Source organism: Myodes glareolus, chromosome 17 (assembly GCF_982192425.1).
Source record: "Myodes glareolus chromosome 17, mMyoGla1.1, whole genome shotgun sequence".
In the NCBI taxonomy this organism is placed as follows: Eukaryota; Metazoa; Chordata; class Mammalia; order Rodentia; family Cricetidae; genus Myodes; species Myodes glareolus.
This window is the reverse complement of record NC_142042.1, coordinates 66,259,800-66,283,503: the sequence shown is the minus strand read 5'-3', so window position 1 is coordinate 66,283,503 and position 23,704 is coordinate 66,259,800. Positions and strand designations below refer to the sequence as shown.

Here is a 23,704-nt window from a genome sequence, read left to right as displayed (position 1 = left end):
GTCTTGCCAGCTGTAAGTGCCCGCTGCTGACAGAATCAGCCACACAAATTCCTCTTCACTCGCTGCCTGGAGTCGGGGAAGACTTTCCCGAGGCACAGTCTGTGAAGCAGATTTTGAAACACAGCTTCATAGAGCTGCAGAATATCACCATGAGACAAGGAGGAGCTCCCCAAACAAAGTGGATGAAAGCATCAAACACTGTGTCAGATAATAAGGGAGTGATCACAGGTCTGAGAACTTGGTCTCAGATGTGAAACAGCTCATGGTAGCCCTCCTCCCCATCCTCAGTTCCCCTGGGGATTGTCCCAGTCCTGTGACCATGAATAGTCCTGAAGACTATTCTGACTACCCACTGTAGGTGGCGAACACAGCACAATACACAAGCAAGTGTGTCTGGGCCTTGAAGGCGGTGTCTGCTTCCCTTGACATGTCCACTGAAACTGCCTGTGCTGTTGGTGGAATCCCCTAGGTTGTAATGATCACACCGTTGAGGATAGTGCTTGCTTCCTGTCCCCAGCAAGGCTGGCATCCTGCACAAGTGATGTAATGCATATTCAGTGTTGACTGCAGACTGGAGTAAGGAACCTGCTTACACTGAGACTGGATACACGGTCTTTAACTTCTTCCATGAATGGCGGCCTTGCCTAGATGTGAAGCTTCTCAGAATGCATAGCCATTCACTGTAGATCTTACTGAAATATATATTTTACTAATATAAGTATATTTTAGAACAGCAAAAACAAAAGCAAAAACACTTTACAGAAAATGCTAGTAAAGGTGCCGGCTAGAAAGCCAGGCCCAGTGGTGCACATCCATAATCCTCTGCACTCGGGAGGCGGAAGCAGGATTATTGTTGAGTTAGAGGCCAGCCTGGGTTACAGAATGAGACCCTGTCTCAAAAAAACAAAAACAAGGAAAAGGAGGAACATTCTAGGTCAAGTAATAGAATATGCAAAGGTCGGAAAGGAAAGAATTTTATCCACAAGAAGATATATGGTGTTTGGGGCAGCCAACAGTGTGGAGGAAGCTAGTGGCCACTGTAGGAAGGGACAGACTTTTAAATCTCTTAAGTAATGGGGATTAAACATGGAAAAGGAACTTCCTCACCGGGTAGAGGGGCGCTGTTGAGCCCGAATGAAGCTTTCAGAATATCATGAGCAAAAATTAGCTTGCTCAGATAACGATGTGTATATGTGATATGTATATGTATGAATAGTGCGTTACTAACGAGGGCTGTGTGGCGATGAAGGGCGTGGCTGCGGCGGTCCAGCCCTTGGGGTGGGCGGGATGCTGCGCTGCTGAGAGCAAACCCCTCCTCTTGGCCCAGTCGGCGGGCGGGGAAGCTTTTCCAGGAAACGAAAGCGAACTCTGGGGAGCCATCTTGCGGCCCAGGTGGGGGCCTGGCCGGCAATATGTCCCAGGGGCTCAGGGGACCCGCAGGTAAGCCCATAGGGTCTGCACCCCGGCAGCGCTGGGCTTGTGGGGTGTGAGTTGCGCGGGTCGTGTGCACCCTCATCCAGCAGATCTTACTTTCTGGTGGTTTGTATTCAGTTAGTTGTTACAGCTTTGAGCAATCGCAGGATGGAGGCGTGGGAGAAGGTGAACTGGGTCTGAGCCCGACCCTGAACAAGGGAAAGACCCCTTCCCTTTCTGCTAGGGCCGCTGAGCCTCGCTGATCCGCTGTTTCCCCACTTGAGCGGCTTTTCTTGCCTTAGGGACCTTCTTCCTTGCTCACTTTCAGTTTCCTAGGAAATTTAAATTAGCCTTCATATAACCTGCAGGGTAAGTGGAATTCTGCTTAGCGCTGAAGTGAGGAATGGTGTTCTTGTGCTGTCCTGGAGCCCAAGCTGCGGCGTTCTGACCTCTGTTCAGAGGGCTCATGCTGTGTGTGGCCCTGAGTGAGACATTCTGGAAGGCCGTGAGGACGGAAACTGATGCTTGGCACTGTAGGCTGGAAGTGGAGGAAAGGTGGAACGCAGAGGGGAAGGAGAAAACTTTGGTGAAAGTAGAAATGTTCTTTATCTTGATTGAGTTGACGGTGGTTTCTTTTTTGAGAGTACTTTTCCTCCCTAGTGCTGGAATTGCACGCATGGCCCACCCAGGTTTATCCCTCCACTTTAAAAAAGCTGTTTGAGATGAACCATGGCTTCACACTTGGTAGGCAAGCGCTCTACCAGTGAGCTATAGCTAAAAAGTGTGTGTGTGTGTGTGTGTGTGTATGTGTGTGTGTGTGTACTTCTAATTTAATTTTTCAGGACATGGTGACAGGCACCTTTAATCCCCTCACTTAAGAGACAGAGACAGGCAGGTTGATCTCCGTGAGTCTGAGACCAGCCTGGTCTACAGAGTGAGACGTTTTGGACCCAAAAATCCAACTTTTAATTTTATAGATGTGCGCGCACACATGTACTCCTGTCTGGAGGTGAAAGGACAGCCCCAGGGTTGAATCCTCACCTTCACCTTGTTTGAGACAGGTCTTTGTTTTCAGGGTTGGCCCTCAAGCTTCCAGGAGTTTTTCTTCTTGGTCCCCTACATCCTGAGGATCCTGAAATCAATCATGCTCATACCACACATCAGGCTTTGTGTGGAACTCAGGTCCTTAGAATTGTGCAGCAGGTGCTTTTACCCCCCAGGTCATTGCCCCAGCCCTTCCTAAAAACACTGAGGACATCTGACTTGAAGAAAATGCATGTACATGTGTGTGTGCGCACGCGCATGCACATGTATGCACATATATATGAAATATATGCACACTATGGAACACATAGAATGTGTATGTGTATATATGTGTGTATGTGTGTGTATATGTGTGTGTATATATATATGTGTGTGTGTATGTGTGTGTATATATATATATGTGTGTGTTATATATATATGTGTGTATATATATATGTGTGTGTATATATGTGTGTGTGTATGTGTGTGTATATATATGTGTGTGTGTATATATATGTGTGTGTATATATATGTGTGTGTGTATATATGTGTGTGTATATATATGTGTGTGTATATATGTGTGTGTGTTATATATATGTGTGTGTTATATATATGTGTGTGTGTATGTGTGAATATATAAGTGTGTGTGTTATATATATGTGTGTGTGTATATATATGTGTGTGTGTGTGTGTGTATATATATGTGTGTGTGTGTGTGTATATGTGTGTATGTGTGTGTGTATATGTGTGTGTGTGTGTGTTATACACAGTGACTAAAGACTACTCAGTCCCATTAAATGACTGTCTGCAGCTGTTCTTGATCGGGAATTGGTCTTTAGGGGACTTTTGGGGGTAAAAAGACAGAATAAATAATTCCTTCTATAGTCCTACCTTCCCAAAGTAACTCAGTAAATTCATTACTGTTTCTTTTTATCTTTGATCATACTAGTGTATGTTTGTGCACACACACATACAAACACACACACACACTCTTAGGTTTTCTCTTTTTCTTAATAGAAGAAAGTATAACAAATATGTACTCTTCCATTTACACTTTTAATATATACCCAAATTTTCTGTGATCAGAATGCAAATGTAACCAGTGTGGTAGCGCACGCCTTTAATCCCAGCACTCAGGAGGCAGGGTAGTCAGATCTCTGTGAGTTCAAGGCCAGCCTGGTCTATGTAGTGAGTTCCAGGACAGCCAGGGCTACACAGAAACCCCGTCTCTTTAAAAAGAGAGAGTGACAGAGAACATATCCAACATATATGTTTAAAAACTGTGACTAATGATCCATAGTGTGTGTATATTTCAATTTATTCAGCTGTTTTGTAACTAGGCACTCATATTTGCCAGACTTTGTTTGAAAGTAGCCATTTAAATCAGGATTGTATTGGGACTGGAGAGATGGCTCAGAAGTTAAGGACAATGGCTGCTGTTAGGTCACAGCCATCTGTAACTCCAGTTCCGAGGACCTTTACCCTTCTTGGGCACCCGACACACATGTGGTGCACAGACATAAATGCAGGCAAAACACCCATACACTTAAAATAAATAAGTCTAAAAAAGTATTTACCTAGAAACTGACATTAACCACTCTGCAATGAAAATGTCTTTCCCCCAAATTCACTCAAAGAGCCAATCAGAAATCTGCTACAGCCCCCGTTATTGGACTGTGTGATTGGATTCTGCATCACACGGTGCAGAAAGAGGAGCCAGAGGTTTCTTGTTTGTTCAGACTTTAGTTCAGGAAATGCTGCTCAGAGCTAGCCGTCCTCTTCAAGAAAATGGTTACTGGCTACCAGAAAAGAGGTTCAAAGTTTGACAACTTAGTAGAGACCCGACTTACGTAATAGTGGCATTGGTAGGGTCACTAGGCAAAGACATCATGTGGAGGTCACTGATAGAGGAGGTCAGGTACCACAGTAGTGATTAGGATGGTCAGATCCCCATGGGGTCCTAATGGAGTGGAGAACAGAGCCTTCAAGAGAATCAGGGGGACACTGAGTTCATCCAACATCACTCCCAGTGTGTGAGCAGGTAAAGGAAGCAGAGTCGCGCTCCCTCCCATGGCACGTCACCACTGCTCTCCAGCAGGGTATTGATGGGGAGCTGGGGAAGGTGAGGACACCAACACTGCTTGTTCCCATGTTCAGGCGAGCCTGGTGCCATCTGAAGAGGGAAGTAGCACCACGTGCTGCTTTTGGGCAGCGACTCTCTGGCTTCCCTAAAACTAAATTCTGATCCTCCAGGGCCCCAGCCGGCTAACAGGCCAACCTCTGAGGGCCTTCATCACATGGAGATGGTCCCTGCTAGTTACTCCTCCTTCAGCTGGGAGAGGGACATGCACTTCAGTTTCACCCAGTCTTAAATCCTGCTTGGCAAGATCACCTACAGATCAAGGTTTCAGAAACTGTAAAGTGCTGTGTTGTGTGGTGGGGAGCATGACCCAATGGCTGCTCCCACACACTTCGAGCTCCATTTTCCTCCCCACTTCCAGGGTTGCATTTGTTTCTTTCTAAAATATCATCTGCTTGGTTTTCAACTTTATAGTTATTTATATATTATATTTATTGAGATATATTGGTATATTTATATATATTATATATTTATATATTATTTATTATATAGTGTAAGTACTGTCCTGAATCTATGGTAATCAGAGGGCAGTCACTTCTCTTTCACCGCTTCGATCTCCAAGATCAAACTCGGGTCACCAGGTCCCATTGCAAGCACCCTTCCCACTGAGCCATCTTTTTGGCTGTGTTTTCTAGTTTTCAAAGGGTGATTTGGGGTGAGTAGAAGGTTTTTCCCATCCCCTTGAACTCCGGTTGCAAGGGCGAGAGCTAAGCTTCTGGTGGCCTCACTGAGGCCTAAGAAAGTCGGTGTGTGGCTTGTACCCTTCTGCTCATCTGTGCTCTCTGATGAACTCACAAGCAGTAGCCGGTAGTGGACTAAAGTCCCCCTGTGAGAACGTAGGCTCAGCCTGTTACCCTGCCTGTGAGGAATGGGGAGCAGCTCTCCCCGGCAGAACTAGAGGGACGACAGGCTCATGCATGGCTCTGACTCAGGCTCTGGCCTCCATGTTGTCTTCTGCAGGGGTATTCCCTTACCAGACACGCTCCTGCTTGGACCCCAGCTATGAGCATAGCAACCGGAGACACCTGCAGCCACGTGTGCCCGAGTCTTACCTCAGGAGTTTCCAGCTCCAACAGATAGAGTTTCTTAAAGGGCGGCTCCCAGAAGCGCCCTTAATTGGACTGCAGCCCCAGTTGCTACCGCCATTCTTCCCAGGACACTGGCCACAGTTCCCAGGGCCACCTTCCCAAGGCAAGCAACTGGAAACCTGGGGTTTCCCCAGGAAAGTGACTCCTAGAAGTCAGGGCTTCCACACAGGACTGCCACTTCCAACCCCGCACAGCACGAGTCTGCCATGGAGAGCGGATGAGAGACTTTGCTCCCACTTCCAGGAGCTGAGCATCAGTCAGAATCTAGAGCAGAAGATCCTAGGCCTCCTGGAGGAGCTTGAAGAGGGGAAGGCCATCAGCGCTCAGGTACTAGCCAGAGAGCTCAGGGTCCCAAAGAAAGAGATCAATCGTACATTGTACTCCCTGGAAAGGAGGGGGAAGCTGCATAGAGAAGGAGGAACACCTCCTTTGTGGGGCCTTGCACCCTCTCTTCAGCCTTGGACTCAGCCCCCTAAACCTGTGAATCCAGACAGTTGTGGCCAGGAAGTCCCTCGAGAAGAACCTGGTTTGAAGAGTGAAGACGGAGACCCTGCCTCTGACGTAGAAGGACCTCTTGAGCTTCTTGACATGGCGGAGATCAAGGAAAAAATCTGTGACTACCTGTTCAATGTGCCAAACTCGTCTGCCCTGAACCTGGCTAAGAATGTTGGCCTGACCAAGGCCCGGGATGTGAACACAGTACTGATTGACTTGGAAAGACAAGGCGATGTCTACAGGCAAGGGGCCACGCCTCCCACCTGGTACTTGACGGACAAGAAGCGGGAAAGGCTGCAGATCAAGAGAGGCACACACAGTGTCCCAGCCGCCGTCCCAGAGGCTACCAGAAGCTCCTCCTTCCCCTCTTGCCATTCACCCCCATCGGGTGCCTCCAGCAGCACGGCAACCCCCAAAAAAGTGGAGAATGGCCAGGAACCTGTGACAAAGTATGAAAGTAGGTATGAGGCCAGACCAGGACCAGTGAGGCTGCGGCCACACGCTTATCACAGTGGCCCCTCGAGAGCAGGGTATGTTGACTCTGAAAATGGCCAGTGGGCCACAGATGACATCCCAGATAACTTGAATAGTATCCACACAGCACCAGGTGAGTTTCGAGCCATCATGGAGATGCCCTCCTTCTACAGCCCTGTCTTGCCACGGTGTTCACCATACAAGAAGCTGACTGAGTGCCAGCTGAAGAACCCTGTCAGCGGGCTGTTAGAGTATGCTCAGTTCACTAGTCAGACCTGTGATTTCAACCTGATAGAGCAGAGTGGACCGTCCCATGAACCTCGGTAAGAGACCACCCAGGAATCGTGCCTAGTGTTGAGTCAGGTGCTTTGGCTCCTGCACTGTCTCAGCTCACTTGTGAGTGGGTGGCCTTGGTGGCTCCTGTCTTTACTTTCTCTCTTTTCACCTTTTGGCTAAATCATCCTTGATTGGTCCTTTCTCTAAGTGCTAGTCAGGGAAAATAGACCTCAGGGTAGCCAGAATCCTGGCTGAGCAAAGAGAGATTGACTCTCCTGGCTGAAGTGGCCTTCCTTAGAGATGACTTGCTCTTGGGCATCCAGAGGTGACACAGACTGCTTCTGTCCCCATCATTGCCAGACTGAGGCTCCCAAGAGGAGTGTAGGAGCAGGCAGACCAGGGCAGGCCAGAATAACAGCACTTGCCCCAGCTGGGAGGGAAAGGGAGGGCGTGTCAAACAGAAAGCTGCCTGCCAGTCTTATCACAGGTGGTACTTGTACTTTTGCACACTTTCCCTGCACAGGTAGATGGGGCTGTACTTGCTGTTGCTGCTGCTGAGCCAAGAAGTCAGGTTCACGCTCAGGCAGCTGGCCAGGCTGCGAGCCTTAATACAGTTCCTCATGTTGTGGGGACCCCCAGCTATAAAATTATTTTGTTTTTACTCCATAACTGTACATTTGCTGCTGTTATGAATCATAGTGCAAATATCTGAGCTGCAAGCTATCTGATGTGGGACCCCTGGTTTCTAGGGGTGAGGGCTCCCAAAAGTGACCTGTTTCCTCCTTAACTTCCTTCATGATACCAAGTTGCCACTGCAGGAGAACTGATAAAGAAAGAGATGTGTTCCCCATTCTGGGACTAGGGGCTAGCATTGTTTCTTTCTCTCAGCACCCCTCCAAAGAGTTAAGGGAAAGTGTGGGTTTTGCTGTTAGTCTTTCTATGGACTTCAGCTATGTAAGGGACTTGCATCTGCCAGGTGTATTGGCACAAAGCCACGATCCCAGCTCTCAGGCAGCTGAGGCAGTGTTGAGAGTACCAGGTTAGTCTGGGCTAATATATAGTAAGACTCGGCCTCAAAGGGGAAAAAAATGAAAAGAAATGACATTATATTAAGGGTTTTGAAAACCTACTAAGTAAGAGATCTGACCTCCTCTGAATGAGTGGATCCGGCTTGAGTAAAGAGCTTAAGACATGTAAACACTTGAGCAGAGGACCCCGAGGCTGAGATCAGAGGTCTAGACCTGGGACAGACAGAGCTGTAGCACTGCACAAGCAATCGACTGCCACAGTGACTGGGACACAGCAGGTCTTCAGAGGTGGCTCCTCACCTCCCTCCAGCCTCCTGTTCCTCCTCTCATACCCAGCACCCCTTCCTCCCTTCCCATGGGGCAGGTGTCTGCGGTGGTGTCTGGGGAACTCGAGAAGGAGCATTACACTATCTTTGTTGTCTTGTTGCACCTCCACGGAGGAGGCCACTCCGCACAGCCGGCTAGGGTAAAGTTCTGAGCTTGTTAACACCGCTGTCCACCTGTCTCTTGTGCACTTTATCCTCTTTCATGTTTAGAAGTGATAGTGGGCTGGGCGGTGGTAGCACACACCTTTAATCCCAGCACTCGGGAGGCAGAGGCAGGAGAATGTGTAATTCAAGGCCAGCCTGGGCTATAGAGCAAAACCCCGTCTCTAAAACATGGTAGACCAGGAAAATGGCTCAAGAAGTAAAATACTTGCCACCAAGCTTGACAGCTTGAGCTCAGTCCTCTGAACCTGTGTAGTGAAGGAAAAAGCTGATTCCCACAGTTGTCTGATCTGCAGGCACACACACAAACTGAAGTAAAATCTGGGGGTGGTGGCCACACCTCTGTTCCTAATACTCAGAAGTCAGAGGCATGAGGACAGAGTCAGAGGCCTGAATTCGAGGCCAGTCTGGTCTCTATAGTAAGCTTCAGGTCATCCAGGGCTGTGTAGAGATAGAGACCCTGAAAGGTACTCAGTATAACAGAACATTCCTGAATAGAGATCTCTTCTGAATGAGCAGAGGAATGACCCAGCCTGGTGTTGACATATCTAATCGCTTTCCACCAAGATTTAAATTCCAGGTTGTCATCAATGGCCGCGAGTTTCCTCCAGCTGAAGCTGGCAGCAAGAAAGTGGCCAAGCAGGATGCAGCAATGAAGGCCATGGCAATTCTGCTTCGGGAAGCCAAAGCTAAAGACAGTGGAAAACCAGAAGAATTATCCTCCTGTCCCATGGAGGAGGACTCAGAGAAGGTAGGTGTGACCCTTGGCTGCCGTGTGACAGACTCCAGAAGCTGTTCTGACTCAAGTAGTGAACAGTCTCCTGAAGCGGCATCCTACCCTTCCTCGCGCCCCCTGTCTCCCCTTCCCTCTTAGCCTGTTCCCCTTCCACCGACCTGGTTTCATGGTATTTGCAGAATGTCAGGGGAAAGATCCAAATCAGGGTTCTCTGGGGGAACAGAACTTATAGAACAAATAATTAAAAGATGATTTCTTGGATCAGCACACAGTATGGTCAGAGTGGCCCAATGAAGGCTGTCTTACAGCCAGGAGACCGAAAACTGGGAATTGATGAGTCCTTGAGGCTGGGTGCTTTGGCAGCCCCGCCTGGGCACTGAAGGCCTGAGCAGTTCTTGGAGAGCTGCTCTGATGTCCAGAAAAGCCAGTTCTAACGTCAGGAAGGGAGGCGGCGGCAGCACGGATGAACTCCACTGAGAGTGAAGGCCAGGCAGGCAAAAACACCAAGCTTTCGTTGCCTGTGTCCTTTTATCTGGGCTGCTAGCATTTAGGGTGATCTCCTCAGGTCAGCTAAGTTATCCAAACAATTCCTCAGGCGTGCCCACAGGCCGTTCTGGCCCAGACAGCACCTCACGGAGGCTCCTTTTCTTTGATTTTAAGCTGTGTCAGGTTGACAAAACCAACCATCACAGACCTTGAATCCTCCACTCTCCTGTCTTAGAAGATAAGTCACCCCTTCCTGTGCCCACAGCAGCTCCTTTGGAAGCCACTCCTAACATTAAGTGTCTAAAAGAACGACTTAGCTGGGTACAGTGACTCTGTCATTGCAGCACTTGGCGTGCTGAGGCAGGAGGATTGTCTTGAGGTCAAGGCTAGCTTGGGCTATAGGAGGAGACATTGTTTCAAAAAAATCAGGAGTGAGGAAATAAAGTCTCAACACCCCACTGCTCTCTTCTCAGGTAATCTGATGAGAGTTTTGTTTCTGTGTTTTGTCTTGTGTTGTCTTCTTTCTTCCAGGCAGCAGAGTCCCAGACCTCCAGCTCCTCAACAACACCCTTGCTCTCTGGGAAGAGCCCAGTGACCACGCTGCTCGAGTGTATGCACAAGCTAGGGAACTCCTGTGAATTTCGTCTTCTGTCCAAAGAAGGCCCTGCCCATGACCCCAAGTATGTCCTCTGTGTGCTGTCTATTGTGGAGGTCTCCCCCAGTGTAGGAAAGGCTCTTCCCCTGCAGCCTTGGAGATGAGACGTCCTCCCTCTTTATGGTCTCTCCTGCTACAGTCTGGAAAAGGCCTTCAGGGCCTGACTGCTGCTATGAAGCAGAGAATCTGGGATTAGGAGTTCGAAGGGACCCAGGACTAGGTAGGGTCACAACGTGGGCAGCATGGTAGTCACTGTTGGAACAGAAAGATTGAGGACCCGGGCATGCCTTAGCAGCTCCCTGCTTGGAGGTTCTGTGCACATGCTTGTTCAGAGAAGGCTTCCTGGAGGGGTGAGGAGTGCTGCGTGCCAAGTCAGGAGACCCTGGGGCAGTGGGTGGGCAGGGCACACTAACTCTCCAAGGCCAAAAAAACTATTCAGAAGTGTTGTGTGCAAGCTACAAGTAGTGGAGGATGCAGCCTGACAAGGGTGAGCAGATCCCCTCAGCCCAGCATTTGTGATTCTTTGCCCATGTCTCCTCCAAGGTTCCAGTACTGTGTAGCAGTCGGAGCCCAGACTTTCCCCACTGTGAGTGCCCCCAGCAAGAAAGTAGCAAAGCAGATGGCCGCAGAGGAAGCCATGAAGGCTCTGCAGGAGGAGGCAGCCAATTCAGCTGATGACCAGGTGGGGCACGGTCCTACAGGTTACAGCGTGGGCAGAATCGGGGTGTCTCTGAGCCTCTCTGAGTTTTCTAACTTGTTGCTGGTTCCTCTCCGGCTAATTCTCCCTCAGTCTGGAGGTGGGAACACAGAATCACTGGATGAGTCTGCAGCACCCAACAAGATCAGGAGGATTGGTGAGCTTGTGAGGTACCTGAACACCAACCCTGTGGGTGGCCTGTTAGAGTATGCCCGCTCCCATGGCTTTGCTGCTGAGTTCAAGCTGATTGACCAGTCTGGACCTCCTCATGAACCCAAGTGAGTGTCTTAGTCCTGGCAGCAACCGTGTGTCGGCGGGTGAGGGTGGCTGTGGCACGATTAATAAAAACTGGGAGACAGAAATTGGGGTTCAGTCTGAAGGTCAGAAAAGCAAAACAGCGAGTCACTGGCTCTTTTCTCTACCTCAGTCCAAAACTGCGATCCTGCCTCCAGGAACTTCAGAATGAGACTGAGTCTGAGAGCTGTCTCCTCCATCTTTTATTCCTCTCTAGTGCTGGGATTAGAGGCGGGCACCACCACCGCCAGAGTCTTCTGTGGCTACTAGTGTGGCTGTCGGGATTAACCGTGTGTGTCACCACTGCCTGGTCTGTAAGGCTGACTGGTGGGGCTGTTTTACTCTCTGATCTTCAGGCAAGCTTTATTTATTAAAATACAAATGAAATATCACTGCAGGTGGCCTGTGATCCAATGTAAGAAACGATGCGCATTGACTGTGAATCATAGGGAGTCTGCACAGCCTCATAAAGACAGTAGGTCAGCCGTCTGGAGAATTCAGTCACAGTCCAGAGTGTGAGCCTTTAGATTTATGATCTAATTTTAGTTTCATACAAAAATTATGCAAATGTTTGAAAGATTATTCAATGAAAAGTTTAATTTCTCTCCTTTTCATCCCTTTTCAGGTCCCTTTCTGTAAAGATCTTTATTCTGTGTGTGTAGATGTTTGCCTGTGTGTATGTGTGTACTGTGTGTTCGCAGTGCCCCTGAAGGCTAGAAAAGGGCCATATTCCTGGGAACTGGAGTTATGTGGGTGCTGAGGAGCAAACACAGATCCTTTGGAGGAGCCATCTCTTTAGTACCCCCCCCCACCAATCCAATTTTTTAATTTTAAAAAGTAACTAACATGAAAAAATCTCATTAAAAACTAACATGGGGCAGGGGCACTAGGGAGATGAACCAGAAGCTAGGAGACTAGCGGCTCTTGCAGAACATCCAGGCGTGGTCCTTAGCACCCACAGGGCAGCTCATAGCTTTCTGTAGCTCCACTTCCAGGGGGTTTGACACCCATTTCTGGCCTCCATGAACACTAGACACGTGGGCAAACATTTTGTGTGTGTGTAGTTTTTTATTTTATTTTATTTTATTTTTGGTTTTTTGAGACACGGTTTCTCTGTAGCTTTGGAGTCTGTACTGGAACTAACTCTTGTAGCCCTGGCTGGCCTCAAACTCACAAAGATCCACCTGCCTCTGCCTCCCGAGTGCTGGGATTAAAGGCGTGTATCACCACCACCCAGCTTAGTTTTTTATTTTTTTTTAATTATCTTTGGACCAGCAAGATGACTCAGTGGGCAGGGGTACCAACCCTGATGACTGAACTCTATCACTATGACCCATATTAGAATAGAGAGGATTGATTTCACAGAGTGTCTCTGGGCACCACACATGTACCATGTGCACCAACAAAAACAAACTAATTCAAACTGATATCTTGCTATTTTAAATTTGTGTTTTTTAGTAGTACTGCCATTGATGTTTCTGTGTCCATAAGTATTTGCCTCATTTGATACCCATTTTCTTCAGAGTATCATTCTTTAGTCTTTAGATCATTCTTTAGATCTCAGCGTACTCTGCTAAAAACAACCTAAGCACTAGCCAGATGTCCTCACTGAGCACTTGAAATGTGCCCTGCATGACAAAGGTCTGAATGTATCACGCAATCTAAACTTCTAGTGCACTTACAATTGATAGCCTCATGTGGTGTGTAGCTTCCATATAAGAATGCACAGCTTTAAAGGATTCTAATTTCATAATTAACAAGTTTAAACACTTTCTGATTGTACACACACAAAAGTATGTATACAAGGCTCATCCTTTCCAAAAACACAATGGCCACAAAATCTTTCTGGTCTCCAGAGACAGAGGCCCTATAGTTTCCCCTGCTCACCCAGACCTTTTCCTGCTGCCCTCACTTAATTCTGAATTTGGCCCACTGGCTGGCAGAGACCCGACAGCAGGGGCAAAAAAAGCAGGAGATGCATTCAGTGGCTTTGTAACTGAAGGACGGTGAGAAGCTCAGTGTAGGTGGCAAAGCCTAGGCTGTGCCTCTCCTGCACCATTGGGTTACCCGGTGCTAAGTTTGCGTTAGGATCCTATAGAAAGCTTCTGTGCTCTGACTACCCTCTGGATTTGTGGGACCTGCCCCCGGAACAATGGGGACCCCTCCCTACTTAAGAGCCCCTGGTCCACCTCCTCCCTCCCTCCTCCACTCCCCCACAGCTGTCTCAGACCTGCTGGAAATGAACAAATAATTCCTTGTGAAAGCTTGGCTCTTGGCCTAAGGCAGACCTTGTCGCATGCTCCTTTCCCAGGTTTTCAGGAGGCACAAGGAAGCAAAATTGGGTACTTTAAGATCAGACAGTTTTAAGAGTCAACTGAGTGGCATTGTACTTGGTTGGCTTCCAGAGGCCCTAATCTTCAAGAGGGGAGTCAGAGAGTGCTAGACACCTAGCATGAGGGGAGAAAGGTGTCCTTCGTTCCCACTTGAGAAGAAACCTTTTTCTTTTGTGTGTGTATGGTCATGGGGGTGCAATGCTAATGTCATTCCTCAATCACTATTTTTCTTCTTTTGTTTCTTTGTTTTTAAATCTGGACACAGGACCTGTCGCTTGGCCTGGAGCTTGCCAACTAGGGTAGGCTAGCTAGGCTGCAGCCCCTGGAAACCACTTCCCCTCTGTTGCCGGAGTTGCAAGCGTGCTGTGCCACTCTGCCAAGCTTTTTTTTGAGGTGGTGGTCCTGGGGGAGAGGAGCATAACTCAGTTCTTGTAAGGCAAGTGCTCTGAGCCATCTTCCCGCTTGTAAAGAAACCGTTCCAGTGCTCTCTCAGCTTCCTCCTGATGAGGGGCAGCTCAGAGCCTTCGCAGCTAACACTGCAGTGTCTACACAGGGTTTAATAAGATTGTATGAATTTTGTTGTTGTTGTTGTTGTTGTTTTTCGAGACAGGGTTTCTCTGTAGCTTTGGAGCCTGACCTGGAACTGGCTCTTGTAGACCAGGCTGGCCTCGAACTCACAGAGATCCACCTGCCTCTGCCTCCCGAGTGCTGGGGTTAAAGGCATGCGCCACCACCGCCCAGCGATTGTATGAATTCTATAGTCACTTCAGTTTATGGGAAGTGGCACCATTTTCTCATTTATGGTAATGAAATGAAATTTACTTTTAAAATATGTTTATGGTTCTGATGGATCTAGTTAGCAGAAAATACTAAGAAATAGAACAACTGACATCTGGATAGCAAACAAGCCAGCCATGTAAATCATGAATGACCAGAATCTGAGGAGTGCCTCCAAATGAGACTAGACGGTCCTTATGTTTGCAAAAGTGGCCTCATTCTAAGCAAACCAGCCTTCCCTGCACAGCCTTGGGGCGGGGGGCACTGCTGCTTGTTTTCATTTTTATTCTCTTCCCAAAGGTTTGTTTACCAAGCGAAAGTCGGGGGCCGCTGGTTTCCAGCCGTGTGTGCACACAGCAAGAAACAAGGCAAGCAAGATGCAGCTGACGCAGCCCTCCGTGTCTTGATCGGGGAGAGCGAAAAGGCAGAGCAGTTGGGTTTCGCAGAGGTAACCCCAGTGACAGGGGCCAGTCTCAGAAGAACTATGCTTCTCCTTTCCCGGTCCCCAGACGCACATCCAAAGACAGTTAAGACATCTGCTTTTGGTGCTCTCTTTTCAGGGGTGGTGGGGTTCTGCTTGCTCCTGCCCAGAAGAAGTCGGCTCTTCACTTGGCCGTAATTATTCCTAGGCTTTCAGTCTTGGTCTCAGTAGAGTGCATGTCTAGGGTGCCAGATGGGGGTGGGAAAGATGGCTCTCTTGCCAACAGACACACAGGACACAGGCAGAGCACTAGGGTCCTGACAGTGCTCCTGTCCCCACAGCTTCCTCTCACTGGGAGCACCTTCCACGACCAGATAGCTATGCTGAGCCACCGCTGCTTCAATGCTCTCACCAACAGTTTCCAGCCCTCCCTGCTCGGCCGCAAGATCCTGGCTGCCATTATTATGAAGAGAAGTGCTGAGGACATGGGTGTTGTCGTAAGTTTGGGGACAGGTGAGTACACCGAGACACTGACCCCTTGACGAGAAACAGGTCCTTCTCAACCTCTCTGGAGTCGTTGTGAGCAAATCCAAAGGTGTGGACCAGAGTCCACGTAGGTAGAATAGCTTCAGAGTGGTTGACATGATGCTGAGACATTTGGAGCTGGAGCTGTTACGATTGCTTTAGTTAGCTGCTTAGCGGTGAGCTCTGCAGAGACGGCCCCAGAGCCTGTGGAGCCGACTCTGGCCCCAGCTCTCAGTTCTGGAGCTCATATTTCTGTTCTTTTCAGCTGCATCTGCTCAGATTTGGAATGAGTTTGGGGTTTGACTAGGATTTGTTTTGTTTGTAGGCGTGGTGGCTCAGGCTAGCCTCAAATACCCCATCCTCCTACTTCAGCCTTTCGGGTGCTGAGGTTCTAGGCATGCGCCACTGTGCTGCCAGGGATGGGTTCTTCTCTAAGTGAAGGAATAGAGTCCAAAACCTGCCTCACCAGCACTCTGACTGCTCCAGTTTTGTTTTGATGCCCAGGGAATCGCTGTGTGAAAGGGGACTCTCTCAGCCTGAAGGGAGAAACCGTCAACGACTGCCATGCAGAAATCATCTCCCGGAGGGGCTTCATCAGGTGAGCAAGATGGTCACAGCCATTCGCTGTTGTGGGGCCCTCCTGGTTCCCAGTCCGCTCACTTTGAAACCCCAGCAAATTGGCAGCCGTCCGTTGGGCCTGTCGTCTGCTGTCCCTTCTGTGACCTCTGCGTCCTGAGGCTGAGGAATGAGCAGCCTTCTCTCTCCATGTACTCCTGTACTCGAGCTCTGACCCTGCAGCTCTCTTCTCCAGCTCTTCAGTTGGTGAAGGGCAAGAGTCAGAGAGAAGCAGCAGCTAGCCTGTAAGGTCTTGAGTCAGTGTATTCTGTCTGGAGTGAAATGCCAAGGTCTCCTGAGGAGAACTTCTCAGTCCCTCTTCTACCTGAGAAGCAGAAAGCTGTGTACCATGGAGGTCTTTCCTTACCTGGGTTAAAACCCAGGGCAGAGTGTGGAGGTGCGTTCTGCTCTGCCCAGACGCGAGCTGCCTCCTAGCCAGCTTTCTTTTGGTAGGTTTCTCTACAGTGAGCTAATGAAGTATAACCAACATACTGCCAAGAACAGCATATTTGAGCTTGCCAGGGGAGGAGAGAAGCTCCAGATAAAAAAGACGATTTCTTTTCATCTCTACATCAGGTTTGTACCCCTGGTTTGGATGTTCACGTGTTTCTCCATACCAGATGCTGGCCTTATACTGTAAGCCAGGTCTGCCCCGTGCTGAGGTGCATACCCAGAGAGCAAAGTCATTCCTGCCACCCAGTACCCATACAGGCTTTAAAAAAAAGCATCCCTGGCTTTGATGACAAGTGGTCTCAGGACCCGTGAGTTAGAGAGAGATTGTTGGGGAGTCTTACCTAATGCCATTGTTGGCAGCACGGCGCCATGTGGAGACGGAGCCCTCTTTGACAAATCCTGCAGCGACCGTGCTGTGGAAAGCGCAGACTCCCGCCATTACCCTGTTTTTGAAAATCCCAAGCAAGGCAAGCTTCGCACCAAGGTGGAGAATGGTGAGTGACAGGTGACCTCCCTTCTACTTCCACAGGCTCTGCAAGACTGCCAGTGGGCGGTGAGAGGGAGAGCAGGTTCCGTGCGGAAGCCTGTAGCCTGGGAGAGCAGGGCATCTCCAGGTTGCTTAGGAGCCGCTCTCTGTGCCCGACAATGGGGGTGTGCAGAACTGAAGAGGACTGACAGATGTGGGGTCCACTAAGCTGACGTGTGTGTTGTCGGCATCCTGTCTTCTGTTACCCGGTGTCTCCTCATATCTCTCCTATCCCATCATGCTTCAGTGTCATCCAGACGGTCCTCAGACGTTAGTCAGGTCTTCCTCTCCCTCCCAAGTACCCTGAAGTGTGAGCACAGTCACCATACAGCCCATGTTCTACTCCTAAGGAGTGAAGGTGTGTGTTCACGGAAGCACATGAACAGGCATGCTCGTGATGGCATTAGTCACAATGGCTAGAGTGGAGCAAACTCAGGTTCCCATACCCAGATAAATGGGATCTATCCACATGGTGGAATATTACCTGTCCTAGGAAGGAAGAGCTGTTCTGAGAGCTGCCACAACATGGGCCTTGGCAACATGCTGACTGAAAAACAAGTCACAGAAGAACATATGTCATGTGACTTCATGTCTGAAAGGGGCTGAGTAGACAGGTCTACAGACATAGAACATGAACTGGGAGTTGCCAGGCAAGGGACTTCCTAGTGTAAAAGACTTCTTTGTTTCTTTGTAAAGTGACGTAATGCTCAAAAACTGGTTGTAATGATGGAGCAAGCTTAAAAACACTTGTGTGTTTTATTTATTTTATTTATTTATTCTGTATACACTATTCTGTCTGCATGTATGCCTGAAGGCCATAAAAGGGCACCAGGCCTCATTATAGATGGTTGTGAGCCACCATGTAGTTGCTGGGAATTGAACTCAGGACCTTTGGAAGAGCAGGCAATGCTCTTAACCACTGAGCCATCTCTCCAGCCCCACTTGTATGTTTTAAATGGTGGATTGTGTGATATGGCATATGAATTATAGCTCCATATAGCTGTTCTGAAACAAAATCAAACCTTCCAGGTATGTAGCATACTCCCAGCTTTGGAAGGCCAAAACTTTAGGATCAAACATTTGTACTTGGGTTATAAAACAAAATGGCCCAGTTGGTAATATGTCTGCTGTGCAAGTCACAAGGACTTGAATTCCAGGATCCAGAACCCAGCCTTGGCAGTGCACACCTGTAGCTCCTGCTGGAGGCTCAGAGACAGGAGAATTTGGCCTAGCCAAATGAGTGAGCTTCATGTTAAGAGACCCTGCCTCAAAGAAAGGTAGAGATCAAAGAAAGACAGCCAACATCAGCCTTTGACCTACACACACACACGTACACACTTGCACGTGTACTTGTATACACACAAAAAACACTATACTAACAAGTACACATACACACCCCTGCTACATATACACACTAAATGGTCATACTAAAACTAGGGCTATGTCTTAGTGTTTCTATTGCTACAATGAAACACCATGACCAAAAAACAAGTTGGGGAGGAAAGGGTTTTTTTGGCTTCCACTTCCACATTACCAGTCATCACTGAAGGAAGTCAGGACAGGAACTCAAACAGAGTGGGATCCTGGAGGCAGGAACTGATGCAGAGGCCATGGAGGGTGCTGCTTATGGCTTGCTTCTCATGCCTTGCTCAGCATGATTTCTTAGAGGACCCAGGACCACCAACCCAGGGATGGCACCACCCACAATAGGCTGGACCCTCCCCCGTTGATCACTGAGAAAATACCTTAGAGCTGGATCTCATGGGGGCATTTCCTCAGCTGAGGCTCCTTCCTCTCTGATGACTCCAGCTTGTGTCAAGTTGACACGCCAAGCCGGCCAGTATAGGCTAGGAATGTACTTGAGTGGACTTGGTTTCCACAGGACCCCACACTCCTCTCTCAGCTGCTGCTGCAGATGAACCAGGGCCTTTGCTGTCTCTGTCTGCCACACGCCCTTGTGCTTAGCTCTCCTGACTGCTGTGCCCTCGCCGTTTCTGTGCTGACCCCGTCATAGCTCCTTCGAGTCTTCTGAGCACTGCGACCCGGAGTTTCTGTATGCGTGTCTGTTTGATGATCTTTCCCTCTCCCTTCCTTCCCTTTCATCCCAAAAACATAGCAAGAGGCAAAGTCTTGTTCTGCTAATCATGTGGTTTTCAGTACCAAGCACATAGTAGGGCACATAGTAGATGCTATAAAATACAAGCAGCCGATGGCCCATGCCTCAGGCGCACACATAGTGTGCCCAGGATATGGTTTGATCCAGTGGCCTTCATCAGTCCAACTCAAGTCTCTCGTGCAGGGGAAGGCACAATTCCTGTGGAGTCCAGTGACATTGTTCCCACGTGGGATGGCATCCGACTTGGGGAAAGACTCCGTACCATGTCCTGTAGTGACAAAATTCTACGCTGGAATGTGCTGGGCCTGCAAGGGGCACTATTGACTCACTTCCTACAGCCTGTGTACCTGAAATCTGTAACACTAGGTAAGGGAGTTACTTTGGGAGCTGGAATTCACCTGTCCTTGGCTCAGATCCCAACAAGCCATTTGTCATGTGTTCCTATGTCTCCTTTCCCAAGCGAGCTGTATTTTCCCCATAAGAACAGGATCTAGGGCTGGAGAGGTGACTCAGAGGTTAAAAGCACTGTTTGTTTGCTCTTCCAGGAGTTCTGAGTTCAATTCCCAGCAACCACATGGTGACATACAACTATCTATAATGAGATCTGGTGCCCTCTTCTGGTGTGCAGGCATACTTGCAGGCAGAACATTGTATACTTAATGAATAAATAAATCTTTTTTTTAAAAAAGAACAGGATCTAAGTGCTCAGTCTGCTGTGGCAGGGAAGGTGGGCGTGTGCAGCAAGCAAACACAGGAAAGACATGCCAGACTCCAGGGGTCCTGGGGTGCAGCGAAGCCTCTCAGAGCCTCGCTGTCCTCCTCCCCATTTTCTCCCAGTCCTCTGCCTTTCCTCCAGCCTAGGTATTTGATGTCCTGTGTGTCTTGTGTGGCCACAGTCAGGTGTCTCACAGCAAAGGAGCTGTTTCTCTGTCCTGATGACTGTTTCTCATCTCCCAACTCCTTGTGTGCCTCTGCCTCTCGGCAGCACTTGCTGCAGACCCAGGTGTAAACTTGCTTTTGTTTTCACCCAGGTTACCTTTTCAGCCAAGGGCATCTGACCCGTGCCATTTGCTGCCGTGTGACCAGAGATGGGAATGCATTTGAGGATGGGCTCCGCTATCCCTTTATTGTCAACCATCCCAAGGTGCTCTAACCCCATTCTGTTTGCTCCTGACACACACCTCCTTATACAAAGCTGTGCGCTATGGGAAGGGAAGCCTTTGCTGGGGTCCCAAGGCAAGCTCTTGCTCCCTTTGGGGGTCTGGGCTTCAGCTCTCAGTCCAAAGTGCAGTCTGAACCATGGTGAAGTTAGTGCAGCTCTCAAAGGGAACGACCAGGGCCTCACACTCCTTACCCAGCAGTCTTGCAGCCCTGCCCCAAACCTTTGTTCTGAAAGGGTTCCCTTTCTCCCATCACTCTGTGCGTTCCTAGGTCGGCCGAGTCAGTGTGTATGACTCCAAACGGCAGTCTGGAAAGACCAAGGAGACAAGTGTCAACTGGTGCGCGGCTGACGGCTACGACCTAGAGATTCTGGATGGCACCAGAGGCACTGTGGATGGGTAAGGAGGCAAGAAGGCACAGGAGAGACCCAACAGGCTTGCTGCTGCTCCCGCTTGGAGTTGGGAGTTCAGGGCCATCCACCTTCCACAAAATTCACACCTTAGCCCTCACCTCATCTGCTTCCAAATGAATAACCAATGCCTTTGTTTCCCCAGACCAGGGAAGGAGTTGTCTCGGGTGTCCAAGAAGAACATTTTCCTTCAGTTTAAGAAGCTTTGCTCCTTCCGTGCCCGAAGAGATCTACTGCAGCTCTCCTATGGTGAGGCCAAGAAAGCTGCCCGAGACTACGAGTTAGCCAAGAACTACTTCAAGAAAAGCCTGCGGGACATGGGCTATGGGAACTGGATCAGCAAACCCCAGGAAGAAAAGAACTTTTATCTCTGTCCAGTGCCCAATGACTGACAGTGGGGCATGTTTCCCACGGGGTCAGAGGGAGTTCGTGGCATTCCTCATCACATTGGGCCAGAGTTCGGGGGCTTTTTTTTCTCAAACCCTCCCCCCCCCCTTACTTTAAATGGAGGAACCATGATAGATGGTACCAAGACCTTTGGTTCCCATTTACCTCACCTGCTTTGGGATTTCGAGGTGGGGTCTGGCCAAGCCTCCTCACACCCTTTTCCCAAGCAAAATGTCAGAGATTAAAGGCTGAGGGGCACTTGTTCCCGTGTAGCATAGCCAGTCCCCGATCCCCGCGCCTGGTCCCTCCAGTTCAGTTTTGTGGAGTTGCATCTCCTTTCCGTTTGCTACACTGACCTCTTGTGGATTTGATTACATTCCCACCAGTTCCCTGAAAATCATGTCAGGGACTCATGATGGCACCTCTAGACCTGCAGGCCCCCTAGTCTTCCCTCCCAGAATTCCTTCCTGTGATGAGGTTTCTGCTTCCGCCCCAGAGGGGAGAGTGGACATAAAGGATTGGTGACATGTTTACAAGAACAGGAGTTGAGAACGGATCAGGGGTTGTAGGGCCATGAGAATGTGGTTGGGACAGGCAAGCCCTGCCTGACAACAGGCTGTGCTGGCCAGCCAGGGAACTTCCTTTCCTGGGCACAGGAAAGTTGAGAACCAGATGTGGAACTGGAGAAGGTGCCCAAGCCGAGCAGGGGCCCCAGTAGGGGCCCACAGAGCCCTAGCCAGGGTGCAGCAACATTCCTTGGAATATAGCCACACCCCCGTCTGCCCTCCGTAGAGCATTCCCAGAATCTGGCTCTGTCCACATGGAGTATCTGTGTGAAGAGCTGAGGACAAGTCATGGGTCATCTTTGTCCGGACTGAGAAGGGATTAATGCAAAGCATCATGTTGGTGAGGGCACTGGTCCACTGGGATTCTTCTCACGGCACTGTTAGCAGAACTTGACAAAGCCTTGCGTAAAATGAATGTTTCTAGAAGGCCAGAGATCTTGATTCTGGACTGCATTACAGACTTTGAGAGACAAATATATTTTTCCATTAGTGAATGTACTTTCATTTTACCAGATGGCTTCAGAAGCTGACTCATGGGCGGGGCACAGGGCACTGCAATCTCCTGACCTGCCCCGCCCCTTTGGGAATCTTGATATATATGTCCAGCAGTGTTGTAGGTGACAGGGCACACTAGCCTCCCGCTCTGGGGTGGGCTCCTTTGACTCCTCCTCCTCCCCCTAACATTGAATTGTGGGTATGTAGGAGCCTTAGCCTCTGTACAGAGTCTGGCTCTAGCACTAAGTCAACCAGACAGCTAGACCCCGCTCCATTCCGCCCCACAGGACCAAGCCCATGCCTTTCCTCTGAATGGTGTGGCTCTGTCTGGGAATAGTTGTATCAGTGGTCTCCTGCACTCCCTTGCTCACCCTCAGTGCTGGCTCTCCCACCCTCTGGCCCACTGCCAACAGCAACCATATCATATTCGCACTTTGATTCTAATGGCTGCTGTCTCAACCTATGATCAAACCTGGCTAACAGAAGAACCTGTGTCTTAGCAATACACTGGGGATGTATTGTTTGCACAACAACAAATTATCCTATGGAACCGCTAGTGTCTGCAGTAGTGATGGGCTGCCTGCAGATGTTGAAGGTAGCAGCATGTGTGTGTTGTCAGCTGAGGCATGTTACATCCTGACACCTGCATCTGACTGCGGCAGAGCAATTGTGGCTTCTGGGCCTGGGCGGCCACTTTTCTCCATTAATTCCTTTGGCCCCTCTGGTCCTTCCTGGGTATTCATTCAAAGCAGCAGAGCCGCTTCAGCAGCTTCTTCCTCAACCAGGCACACGGGGCTCTCCAGTCCAGAGCCCCACCCTTACCCTCAGACCCTGCCTAGCAAACTGTGGTTCCCGGTTCTGCAGCTGTTCCCAAGGGCCTGCCCAAGTGAACCACTGGCACACACCCTGCCTCCGGGCCCGGTCAGGGGGCGGAGCTTCCACCACGTTTTCTTCACTTTTGTGTGTGATCTTCATTTTAAGAAACGGTCTTCCCTCCGCACCGTTTCTTAATGATTTCTGTAGTTGAATTGTCTGAACTGTGACTGTCTTGCATTCTTTGAATAATCACGTGTAAAAATTGTCAATGCCTGAGACTATTTCCTGTGCTCAGATTGAAGGGATTTTTGTTGGTCTTGGGGTTTTGGCAGTGACTCCAAGACAGAGTGGAGAAGAGCCCAGGCATAGCCTTGGTGCTGTGACGGATGCAGTCCTTCTTGTGTCCCTTAACAGATTGCAGTATACATTCCTCAGAAATAAACACACTGAAGCAACAGGACTCTTAGTTTCATGGCTTGGCTGCTTGGGGGAGGTGAGGTTGGGGACAGAGACCTGCGACACTAAAGTCTCTGGCCACAGCCCGACGGGGTGTCGGTGTGGTGAGTCGATGGGCTGGGTGCTCTGGCCCTGCCCCCCTTTTCCCTGCTCACAGCTCCCCTCCCCATCTGAGCCCTCCTCTCGTCTCTTTTTCATAGGGGCTTATATAGGCTCTCAAAGCCCAGGACGGAGGGACGGCGCTGGAGGCCACAAGTCTCCTCTCACCTTTTTCCCCCCACAAGCGCCCAGCCTTTCCTGTGCCTGTATGTGCCCTTTGGAAGGGAGTTAGAGCCAGGGACCAGGGTGGCTTTGA

General features: G+C 49.4%; 1 protein-coding gene across 2 annotated transcripts; it reads left to right on the top strand.

The window, feature by feature from the left end:
- The first annotated feature begins 1,298 nt into the window (after window positions 1-1,298).
- On the top strand, window positions 1,299-23,353 carry Adar (adenosine deaminase RNA specific). 2 transcript variants are annotated; one of them, XM_048455661.3, is made up of 15 exons: window positions 1,299-1,440; window positions 5,537-6,956; window positions 8,993-9,176; window positions 10,179-10,327; window positions 10,846-10,984; window positions 11,093-11,277; window positions 14,704-14,851; window positions 15,166-15,337; window positions 15,854-15,947; window positions 16,418-16,540; window positions 16,778-16,911; window positions 19,243-19,425; window positions 20,091-20,203; window positions 20,491-20,618; window positions 20,775-23,353. In XM_048455661.3, the coding sequence occupies exons 1-15, from the start codon at window positions 1,413-1,415 to the stop codon at window positions 21,019-21,021; spliced, it is 3,447 nt and encodes a 1,148-aa protein (XP_048311618.3). In that variant the 5' UTR covers window positions 1,299-1,412; the 3' UTR covers window positions 21,022-23,353. The 2 variants fall into 2 exon arrangements, with proteins under 2 accessions (XP_048311618.3, XP_048311608.3); XM_048455651.3 differs by having other exon boundaries at window positions 14,704-14,929.
- The last annotated feature ends 351 nt before the right edge of the window (window positions 23,354-23,704 follow it).